Genomic DNA, 12500 nt, shown 5'->3' with positions numbered 1-12500 from the left:
AAGATCACCAATTGACAACAACTATGTACACGACACGCAATTAAAGCGCATTGCGTAACTGAAACACCTAATTGTATAACACAATAAGAATACCAAATACAGAACATGCACAAAACAAATATCTGCTAAACTATGTACTACAGATATTTTGATATTTCATAGGGTTACAATATTTCTTAAATTATACACAATTACATAAATAAATATATAATTAAAAAACTATGCAATAATTCTTAAATTATACACTCCATTTCGTTAGCTACAATATATGACTATGGTAGTAATGTATGAAGTATGGAGCTAATCAAATGGTACAATAGGTGGACACAGGTTTACAAGAGCTGAACATACTTTGATAATTCTGTCAATAATTGGTACTTCATCTTGTGCATTGTCATTGTTCAAAAAATTAGTGGGAAGAGTGCTTTGAAGAATGGTATACTTACAATACAGCAAACCAATCACCCTTTCAACATGTATCCTTACACTTGCTAGAGCTCTTGTTTTTTTCCACACCAATAGGATCCAGCTGTTCCCTCCCTTTAGTGAAGGCTGGTATCACGAGTTTTGACTGTTTGAGAGAAACACTTTCTCTGATCATGAGACCTCAGTCTGCCATAGCCATATCACCTGGCAAAAATTTTTCAAGGTGGAAAAGTCAGCCTTCAACAATGAAGAAGTATATTGAATGAAAATAGTGAAGATTGGTATGGGACAAGGATACACTTTCAAAAGAAAGTTATCTTCATTGGCTAGATCCTGAAATCCTTTCGTACACAAAATTCAACAACAAATACACCAAATGGGCACTTTCCAACAAGAAGAGTACATGTCCCAAATGTAACCTAAGGATTTTGTTGTTACAATAAAAAACATGGTTGTCCTGATTCTAGACTTTATTGCATCATTTTATGCAAAGTGAACTTCACCCAAAAAGTAAATTTTTAAAAAAATCTCCATCTGCATGACACTATGATGTCATTTTCATCCTCTTGCATAATATTTTCACCTTGTGTGACGTTCAAAATATCAAGTCTGGGGTGTGTTGCAATTTTGGATCCTGGTTAGTCAAACCCATCACGTGGTACAGAATACAGCTCTGTGGCTGGTTAGGACCCAGAGTAACCAATATAACTAATTGAAATACTTCTTGCAGTAAAGCTTAAAAAAACCGACCATCCACATGCAAGCAAAAGTGAAGGCCATAATTGGAATACCTTCTTCTTGTGAGCCTCTGTTGTTGTCTTTGTTCAACACCTGAATTGAGTTCTTGAAAGAATGAAGCAATAATTGGTAGAGGAACATGTATGTAACATTCCAGTCAAATGGAATGCCAGATTGCTCTGTGAGTGATCTATCAGATGTCTAGTGATCTGTCAGATCCATTTAGTTTTTGTCTGATATCCCTCAATTGTTCTTGATAGAATTATCCATAGGCCAAAATCCTGTAACCTTCGTTTCAATGAGTGCATATTGTGATATTCATGCCGGAATTCTACAATAATTTCATTGTCATATCCAAGATGGAGTGATGAGTGATCATCTCTCACTTCATTCAGTATGATGATATTCTGAAAGAAGAATTGAGAGATTACTGGTGATTACTAGGAATTAAAAAAATTGTAATATTTTTCTGGTGCTCTCTTTTCTGGTATGGCCCCCAACAGCAAGCCCAGCCCTTGCCATTACCTCGTGCTTTGCCATTGCCCCTACACTAAATTGAAGGTTAGCCGATGCTGTTGCCAAAAGAAATTTTTTCCTTCCATGCCATTTGTATTTTGGGCATCTAATCTACACTAATGAATTGATAGACTCATTTACATTTTTAGTAAACCCAGGAAGACAGCATGAAAGAATGGCAAGATCACTGAGCCTCTCATAAAAAGGAAGTAAACACTTCTCAAACACCGTATCTAAGTAGTGAGGCTCATTGGGGCAAGGAATTTTCTTCTTGTACCTGCACCAAGAATTGTTTGAGCAGTACTTGTGTCTTTATTTGGTAACTTCAAGCAATGGTACAAGGTAGCCATAATTTCAGTTTGCATGATCTGGACAGCGTCATCTCGCTCTTCTACAGAGTTAATGTCTCTGTTGGGTTTTTTTCAAATAGCTTTCCCCTAAGAGCGTCTCATTTTCTCAATTGCTGTTTTTGTTAATTGACCCTGTCTTCCTTTCACAGGCTTACCATCCTCTAGTTTTGAACCAGTTCTTTGAAATTCATACGGAGCCTTTCCTAGCCTCTTCTGGACATGTCCAATACACTCAAGTTTGATTATTCTATCCCAATCCACAGATCCATCAAGATGTTTATTTCCCACTTGACATAATCTTCAGATGCCTTCCAAGTTTTGAATTCTTCACTTGTTGACTCTAAAGATTCATATTGGTTACAAGTGTCACATGCCCCATAGTAGTTTCAAATAACACTATAAGACTTTGAGGCTCCATCAGAAATCATAAATTTGTATCGGATGGAGTAGTCCTGAATCCTACCCCACAAATCCTTGGCAGATTCCATTTTCATGCTAGGAGTTAAGCCCTCAAAACTACCCAGATAGCTATGGTCTTCAGCCCACTGTTCAAAGTCATGTTCATCTAAAGATGATTTTTTTTATATGCAAGTGTTGCATACCTTTGAAATGACTTCATAATCCAAAACCTTTCCAGCAGCAGTTGAGATGACAAAACCAATTCCAAGGTTGGCAGTGTATCCTCCATTGGACTATGTGCCATCAAAACAGACTGGGATGTTTATCACAATGTCCTCTTCCCCTGCACTGATCCCTTCTTCTATCATTGCCAGCTTCCTTGCTTCCTTCTTGTTTTTCTTCAGTTCAGCCTGGACAACTTCAGAATGAGCTTGAAGCAAGGCATCCTTATGACTGTGCTAGTTATCTTTGCTCTAGGAAAAAGCCATATTCAATATTTCACAAAACTTGGAAACATCTTCTCTGCCAATTCCCATTTCACTGGCAGCATAAACCACTCTGTGATTTAAATTTTTTCCCTGTACAGTTCAGGGGGCATCATCTGAGGAATTATGGTCACCAGTGGCCAGAAATTCCGACAGACCACAATCATCACAAATAGCATATAAGCTGCTGCCAAGGTCAAATTGACTTGTGCTTATTTCTCTAAGTTCTAGATGGTTTACAACACTAAAAATAAAGAATAAATGAGTGATAACAACACAAGATAAGAAAAGCAATAAAGAACCACAGTTTAGGATGAATACAACATAAATTGCAAAAGAAAAAATAAATATCTCACTGAATCCTTCTTGCAAATTCTGCAAAACTATTCATGAACATAAGCCGGTATCCTTCTGGTATTTCACCTTTTGGATCCATACTTTCATCGGAAAAGAGTTTCTGTGCATTTGAAAGCAAGTTTTCTAACTCATGCCGAAGCAGCGGAAGGTGGAATTTGTTCGCTCAAAACATCATCACTGACAAACATGATTTCTGTAGCAGAATTCCTTGCTACTTCCACAGGAACTTTCTTCTGCTTTTGGACTCCCTTGAATTTTGATATCTTTTTCGACAATTCCTTTTCAGAAAAGACTGTTTTTGTCCAAGTTTCCCACCTTTTTGGCTATATCCTGGTATATCGGTTAATAAAAATATGTCCTGGTGTACCAGTTAATGAAATGACATTGGTAAATTGAGTGATAGCATGACAGCTAGATAATTTGGTAAATAATGAATGCTTTGATAATAAAATGCCAGCATTGGTTGATGGTCAGGCTGTTTGGGTTAATTTGGCTGGTTGGATCTTTTGGATCATTTGGGTCATTTGGGCCAGTTGAGTCGTTTGGGTCATTCAGTTCAGTTGGATCATTTGGATCAGTTGTGTCATTTGGGCCAGTTGAGTCATTTGGATCAGTTGGGTCTTTTAGGTCACTTGGGCCAGTTGGGTCACTTGGGCCAGTTGGGTCACTTGGGCCAGTTGGGTCACTTGGGCCAGTTGGGTCACTTGAGAAAGTTGGGTCCTTTGGGCCATATGCTGATAGTTTTGTAATGAAAAGTCGCTGAATTCCCACAGTGACTGATTTGTTTGATCCAGGAAACCACAAATTAAACTATATCGACCTGTTTATGAAATGCTCAGAAATTGACTTAATTTTATCTAATCGTGAGCTGAATGTAATTGAAGAAGACACTCGAAATCAGGCACAAACATCTGGTTTTTGTTACTCATAGAGCTGGCCAGATTGGAGCTTCACAAAGTCATTCTGTGTGAAATCATCAAAGTCATCTCTTGTGAAATCTATTTGTTACCCTCAACTATTCAAAGTGACAACCAAGGCCACAAAGTATGTGTGCAAAAATGAGGCTAAGGCAATTGATGCTTACACCACTGCAATTTCTGGAAGCGCACAGATTAAAGTAACCAAATGTGGAATGTTCATTGACAAGAACAGACCTTGGATGCATGCTACTCCAGACTTTTTTGTCATCTTGTGCATGTTATGGAGAAGTTAAATGTCTATATGGGTTAAAAGATGGGGACTTTAAAAGCTATGTACAAAAGAAATCATCTTGTTTAGAAATGATTGATGGTATCAAACAATTAAAGAGGAATCACCCGTACTACTATCAAACACATCAACAACTCCTAATAACTGGACAACAACATTGTGGTGTTATAGTGTGTGCATCCTTAGACACTGGACTCGTATTTTTTAATAGAGAGAATTATGCCAGATCCAGGCCACTGGGAGGTTGTTGTACCAAAAATAACAAAGATGCAGAGAACATGCATTTTACCTGAACTGATGTCTAGATGGTATACAAGAAAACAATATATGCCTAATGTTCCCTCAACTGACCCAAATAGTATTTGTTATTGCAGACAGTTGTCTGATGAACTCGCACTTGACTGCAGTAATCACATCTGTATGATTAAGAAATTTCACTTCTCTTGTTTAAGGATGTCAGATCCAATACCAAAAACAAGGTATTGTCCAAGCTGTCATTTGTTACCACAATTCCAGACAAAAACAGGCAAAAAAGGCTTGTGATAGCAGTTCATATAATGATGAAGCAATGAAACTTAAAAGTGTATGTATTTTTGGCAAGAAAGCAAATATAACAGACAATCTTCTTAAGTGTCACAACAGTGACTGTAAAAATGGTCGATTCTTTCATCTTCATTGCTTGAATTACAGAAGGGTTCCTAACAACAATCGAACCACATGGATGTGCAGGAACTGTAAAGTTAGTAGAACATACCAACCAGCAGTCCAGGGTCCTTCACAAACCTCTCAGCAAACAGAAAAGACCCCAGCTACCACCTGTTCTTCTTTTAACTTACCTCCACCACAGTCACTTAGTAAAGCAAACATTGCCCCAAAAACATTGAAAGTGATGACTCCAGTGATGATGAAGTTTAAATAACAGTCACTCAAGGATTCACTGACAAAAAGGTACCTTTAGATAATCAAACAGAAAATCACTTGGATATTATAGTGTGTCGAAATGGTTGGTTAGACTGTACCATCATTCAACAGGCTCAACTGTGTCTACAAAGGGTGAATCCCTATATTGAAGGTTTTGAAAGGACAACACTTGGTCCAATAAAAAACTTTGACATTGTTACCATGGAATTTGTACAAATTTAAAATAGAGGAAATTGTCACAGGGTATGGGTAAGTTCAATTGGGAGATATGGTCAGTTTGTTTGACAGTCTTTATCACTGTGCTATTGAAATAGAAGTAAAAGACCAAGTTCAGAGTTTGATGGCTGACAGCTTTATTGGTATTATCAATAAACCTGTGCAGCAACAGAAAAACAGAAGTGACTGCGGCATTTTTGCTATAGGGTTTGTGACCTGCCTTGTATATGACATTCAAAAGATGCACTTCTACCTCAGTGCTTAAAAAATGAAATGATTACAATGTTTCCAAGTTTTTGAAAGGATTTTAATAATGACATTGATATAGATTTAATAATATTGTAAGATTGAGTGCTCACATTAAATGTATGAATGCAAGCATACTATCAGGAGAAATGTAAATATATGTAAATAATCTAATGTTTATATTCATTAGGATGAGATTTACCAATAAAACAACCTGCTTTAAACATTTAAACCCAGTAACAAGTTGTCAAGGTATAATAGTCCAACATCAACAGACATACGGAATACAAAATTATTAGTGACTGTTAAGGTGTGATTTCAATCTATATTTCTTAATCTCCTAGTTTTTTTTTTTATATATATACACCTTTTTTTTATGAGATATACTAAACATCAACTAGTAGTAATTCTAATGAAACTTGAAAATTCCACACAGATAACCACAAGTTGGATATGACATGCAAACATAGTAAACAATAAGCTCAACAATTTTTGTAGTAGACTGATTGCACTCAACCCATGATAATGTTAAAGGATTATTAGATACCAGCAAATTTTGTTTCTATATTTGTCTTCCTCTGTGTCTCAACTCAAGTATTTGATATCTACTATCATTTTTTCTTTCATGAACGAGTTAAGTTAAGCACTCTCTATGTGTAAGTTTTGTAATATACTATACATGAAAAGTCTAATCAAATGGTATAATTGGAGGACACATGTTTACAAGAGCAGCAGATATTTTAAGAATTTGATCAGGTAATGGCATTGGTGATTTAGGATTGTTAATCAAAAAATCTGTTGTCAGTGTTCCATCTAAAATAGTATATTTCCTGCGTAATACACCGATCACCCTTTCAACATGAATGTGTACATTTGCAATACCTCTTGTTCTTTCAACATTGATTGAGTCAGGCTGGGCTTTGCCTTCAGTGAATGCAGGTATTACTAACTCTGCTCTTCTAAAGGAAACACTTTCTTGGATTGTAAAACCCCTGTCTGCCATGACCATATCTCCTGCTACTAGTTTGTCCATCAATACACAATTTTTAGTCAAGAACTTGTCTGATGTTCTACCGCCCCAAGTGTTTGACAGGAATGATATGGTAACTTGGTAAACATTAAGATTCAAATTGGAGAGATAGATTTATAGAAAGAAAGTGAGAGTGGGAGAGCAGAACTAAATAGAAAATGTAGGACAGGACTATAGTAGACATAATCATATTAATTATGTAAAAACATTATTCATTATTATGATGTATTAGTATCATCATGTTTATTACCTTGTGGAGTGATTCCAATGAGTGCTTTGATGGTATTGTGGTGTTAATACAATTAGAATGTTTGTGCTCTCGCTAGAAGGTCAGTAGGATGCTCAATGAATATTTCAAAACAGTCAATAATGACAGTTCTATTCCCAAACGAAAACAGAAAACGTTTTGGCAAAGTGTTCCACAATTCCTTTTGTTCTGGCCAGTATATCAGCCTTGAAAGGCGACTATCCATGACCCTGATCCATGAAGTAAATGTTCTCAAGAATGTTAAAACAGAAACACCAAAGTGATATGCCAAGTCTTGAAATGGGACATTGAGCCTCAGTTTAATCAATACCATGACCAACTCTTGAAATTTCATCAAAGATTGTGATTTGTGTACAACATAGGGAGATATGTGCTTGAACAGAATTTGAAGAATACTAGCTTCGACTAGGCCAGTGTAGAACCATACTTTATTGTTTTTTTGCATATCATCAACATCAAATGGCGCTTTACACAAGCATTTATGAAAAAGATAGTGTAACTCCTCTGTCTGAGTGCCTGATTTGCAAGTTTTTGTTTGCATATTTGAATCAAGGGTTAGACTTTCTAACTCGTTTGAAATGATGTCAACATCAGGCTGTATGGTCGAGGACTCTTTGACATCATGTTGTATGAGACTGTTCTGGCTCATTTTGTTCCTCTGGATTTTCATTAAAAATTTATTTAACAACTTCACCAGGCTCTTCTAGTTTGGCTTATTTAGCGGCAGAGTCTCTCAAAACCTTGTTGTGTTTATGTTTGTGTTGTAGCTTTGCTCTTTCGGCCCTTTTGAAATCTCTTTGTGGGCATTTTTTGTCTTTTTCTTTGGTCTTTGTATGTCCCAGGTTCAAACTGGGTAATTATAATAATAATAATAATAATAATAATACAGTATTTATATAGCGCTATTTCTATTGCTATTCAATAGCGCTTTACAATTCATTTATAAAAGACATTGATAAAATTTATAAAAACGTAAACATCACTAAAATATGAGTAAAAAACTAGCTAATAAAAAATCTGTAATGATGAGAGTAAACTCTGAAACTTATAATAGAACTAATTCACTAACTAATTAACTAACTAACTAGCTGACTAACTAATTAACTAACCAACTAACTAGCGACCTAGCTAACTATAAAATAACTAACTAGGAGTTCTCATTGAGAAGTGAGTGCTGCCGTTAGAGATGTTTGACTGCAAATATGACAATGAGAATTTCCAAAAAAATAAAACGTATTTTATTTGCAAATGGTTACATATTCTTTGCGAATATAATATAGTTGTAGTAGTTGCTAAAATTGACAACAAAAATATCGGTTAACGAAAACAGAAGGTATAACGAAAAGCATTTACTAACGCAACGATAATAACTGATTGTTAGAACGATTATTGACAAGACCTTTTGTCTATCAAGTGCAAATGTTAAATATACTAAATACTTGGCTTAAGAACTTACTTACTTAGAACAGTTACTCTGTGTTATAACGGCAATAAGGGCTTAATGAACTTATCCTTATAATGATAAGTGACACTGCGTATCAAGAAAAGCTGGTCAAATTCAAAGACAATGCCCTTTGTTTAGTATCTCAAATATCCATAAAAGGATATCTTGAAACAATAGCTTTAGAGCCAAACAATGGCTTATTAATTCATGAGGGAAATTCAAACTCGCTGCCATTACAATAGCGAAATTCACGAGGTAAATTCAAACATAGCCGATTACTGCACGAGCGCGAAATTTGAATATTTAGCGAAAGCGCGTGTATGTCAAATCTTACCCTGGGGAGGAGTAGGGAGTTACTTTTTGTTCAAGGTCACTTGCTACTCAGGGAGGGTTGGTCAAGACATAGCATGTCGCAACTGAGAGACTGACAAAGAGTGATGAAACCAAATGAAATTTGTGTGAATGGTCACGAATGAAACTTGTTTGAATTAAACTCATTCCGTGAAACTGAAAAAATCGCATCACCATCGCAAGCAAAAAAATCGCAGGTGTAACCGCGGCTTTAGAACAGGGTCTTGGTTTGCGTTTGTTGCGCACTGACATTGACGAAGTTTTTCATCCTCTGGAAAAAAGAACAAACAAAAAACAAAAACCGAGATGAACTTGAATCCTTTGAGAGATGAGTGACTGAACGCCGCTGAAGATTTTATGTACCGTGAAGATGGCATCTGATTTTCCCGACGGCAAGATTTGTGAGACAAGATAAGAAGTCTATTGTCTTTTCACTCTCTTGATCTCAAACGACATTTTCCACCGACGATCTTTATTACATTACGGCTTATTCTCAAATACATGTCGGAACATAAGGATGCTCGTTACTCACATTTATCCCCATCGATATCGACACACTGGTTTCAGCAATGAAGAATTTTGAAAGGAAACCCAAAAAGAAACCATCTAATGACAACGCAAATGCTTACAAAGTATTTAAACCGCGGGCGAATTAGTTATTTAATGGCATATGCTCTTAGCGCAAAAAAGCAGCAATATTCCTTGATATCGATCAATTCTCATGATACACGCGGCCGCTTCATGAGAAACGATTAAAACAATAGGTGGTTATTTTCTCACCTTCCTGATAAAAATGATCCATTGTCAAGTTTCAAGCGATCTCAGTTCGCACTTGCCTCTCTTATTGCTTCAATTGCATTGTATTAAAAGCAATCGCTTTGTTTAAGTTATCCATGAATGAACACAAGGCATAAAATGATGGTAACTAAAAACCTCCGGGTGTAATGAGGACTGATACTCGCTCAGTAATGTTGTCGAAATTTAAGGTTAAGTCCGTCGGCGGTGGGAGTTTTCAAACTCATTTTTATCACAATCGAGAACAGAGTTGCGCGCTGGTACAAACACAGCCATCTCTTATAGAAGTTTATGAGGCCGAGATAAGACGTCTTCGGGAAGAGAATCGCAATTTGAAAATTCAGCACAACACCATGGCAAATCAGCTGAATGAAGTCTTAGCTCAGCTTCAACAAGCAAATGCTGAAAAACTACTGCAAAAGCAGAGAATTATTGAGACTAAAAATGTTTTTTATAATACCAAAAAGGACTTCTGGCAATTAACTCCGGCAGCCAGAAATAACAAGAAAAGAAAAGTCAGGCAACTTGTGGCTCAATCGGTGGAAGGACTGAAGGAGTTTGAGCCCATCGAGGTATGTAACAGTTTTACCTTTACGAGTTTTGCCACGAAGCCAGGTCGCCATTTTGATTACGCAGCGAAAGAGAGAGTCTGGAATCTAGGGATCTGGGTGAAAAGGCGTGTTACTTGCGAAGATCAAGAAATTCATTTCCGGTGGGGCTGCGAAAAACTGTAGAAAACGTTTAGCGATGTTTAGGCTAGCCTGTACCAGCCAAGAACGAGCTAAATCTCTATTAAGTAACGACAAGTTGAGCGATGTTAAATTTGTGGTTCCCTTATCCCTGCATGAGAGTACAACTGAGAAATCCAGGATGGTAATCCCCGCTCATAGGTTCTTGTTGGCGATTGCAAGCCCGGTTTTCTACGTGATATTTTGTGGCATATTGGCGGAGAGAAATAATTATATAGATCTCCCTGACTGCGACTATCAAGGGATGATGGAGTTCTTGTGATACATTTACATCGAGGAAGTTGGCTTCAATGGGGACAATATTTTGCAGTTACTCTATTTGGCAGAGAAATACATGATTCCCTCGCTGACCAACCGCTGCATTTTATTTTTGCGTGAGCATCTGGATTCAAGTAACATCTTTTGTGTCTTGAAACACTCCAAGTTAATTGAAAATAAGTCTCTCGGGCGCTCTTGCTGGAAATTTATAGATAAAGAAGCCAAAGCTGTTTTGGAATCAAGCGAGTTCTTCGAAATGGACCGATCAGACTTGATTGAATTGATGAAAAGGACCACACTCAACGTCAAGGAAATTGAATTGTTCACTGCCATCAATAAGTGGGCGGCAAACCAATGTGAAAAGCTCGGACTTGATACAGTGGAACGCCGTAAAATCCTTGGAGATGACATCATAGACAACTTGAGGTTTCCAGTTATGGAAGAAAATGAATTTAATGTCGTTAAAAGCACCAATCTGTTAACCAAGGAAGAAACACAGGAGGTTTTGAACAACTTCGCTGACAGCAGATGGCCAATTCGGTTTTTGCGGCACAAGAGGCAATACGACCCTTCATCTCAAAGAAGAACTCTCTATCACAGGGGGCAGATATTGGATATCTTTGATTAAATCATGTCTGCTCGACAAAACCCACTCAGCAGCGCATGTTTCTCATATTAATTTGTTTTGGTTTATGTTGTAATAATCGTATTAATACTCTTTATATGTGCTTAAGAAGAGGACAGATTGAAGGGGGAATGGAAAATCGTGATATATGCAATTGGTTAATTACTTTTGTTTTATTTGGTGGCCCCTAAAAGAGCCGTTTTGTTTGTTGTCGGTGGACTTGTTGAACGCCATGCATCCAGTCTATTCTTCATCTGAACTTGAGTTTATCCAGGACAGGTCGATTTTCTCTGTGAATTAAACAAAAACGAAAATTAGAAACTATGATCATCAAATGAAACGAACAATGATAAAATAAACCACGGTATTGTTATGGAAAAGAATGTAAATTCCAAACGATGTAATAAAACTGAAATACATCGTGAAATGTAACCTCGGCTGATATTTGTCAACGTACCATCCTTCCTTTGCTCTTGGTGGCTCCTTTCACGGCTAAATGTCACAAATAAGTAACTCAGATCGATCGGCCAGGTCTTCCTTGCTTGGCAAAGAGCGGGTTCCTCGCCAATTCCCGACCACTGGCAGCGTGGACACTTGGAATGATCGTAGTGCAACTTTCTCTGATTGGCGAACCGGATGGTTATGGGCTGCTGTCGACTAACAACACATCTGGTGGTGGTGCGGAACGCTCGTTCGGACCATCCATCAGGCAGAAGGTTGTCGAGGTCCTCGGCCGTTACATCAAACCTTCTCCTACCACGACTCAGACCACTGAACAGGTCGTCAAAGTCCTCTAGATCCATGGGAACTCTGATGGTGGTGCGTCGAATGTATCCCTTTTCTGGGGCGGTTCGAACGGAGAGCCTCTGTCCAATCTCACCGACGAGATAATCGATCATTTTTTCTTTTCCTGAAAAAAGACCAAGAGAAACGTTTAGTCTCGAACAAACTAGCCTTCAAGCAAAGTAAATTCGTTCCTGTTGTTATCTACTCACCTTCAAGTGAAGATCGCGCATAGTTCTTCATTGCGCTGTTGCAATCGTCTTCCTGCACCCAAGTATCGTCCTTGCTTCCGAAACCCTTCCATCTCACCCGATACTCTTTACGTCTGTCAATG

General features: G+C 37.5%; 1 protein-coding gene and 1 long non-coding RNA gene across 2 annotated transcripts in view; one reads left to right on the top strand and one right to left on the bottom strand.

Annotated features, from left to right (window-relative positions):
* Nucleotides 1-12500, top strand: part of LOC131799536 (uncharacterized) — a 32499-nt gene that overhangs the window by 17753 nt on the left and 2246 nt on the right. The gene's annotated exons all lie outside the window — the stretch shown is intronic.
* Nucleotides 301-7810, bottom strand: LOC136278965 (uncharacterized). The gene is given in 3 exon segments (XM_066162281.1): nucleotides 301-497; nucleotides 6746-6970; nucleotides 7144-7810. Coding segments are annotated over 3 exon segments (1089 nt in total).

The sequence above is a fragment of the Pocillopora verrucosa genome, chromosome 2 (assembly GCF_036669915.1).
Source record: "Pocillopora verrucosa isolate sample1 chromosome 2, ASM3666991v2, whole genome shotgun sequence".
NCBI lineage: Eukaryota > Metazoa > Cnidaria > Anthozoa > Scleractinia > Pocilloporidae > Pocillopora > Pocillopora verrucosa.
This window is presented reverse-complemented; position numbering and strand designations above follow the sequence as displayed.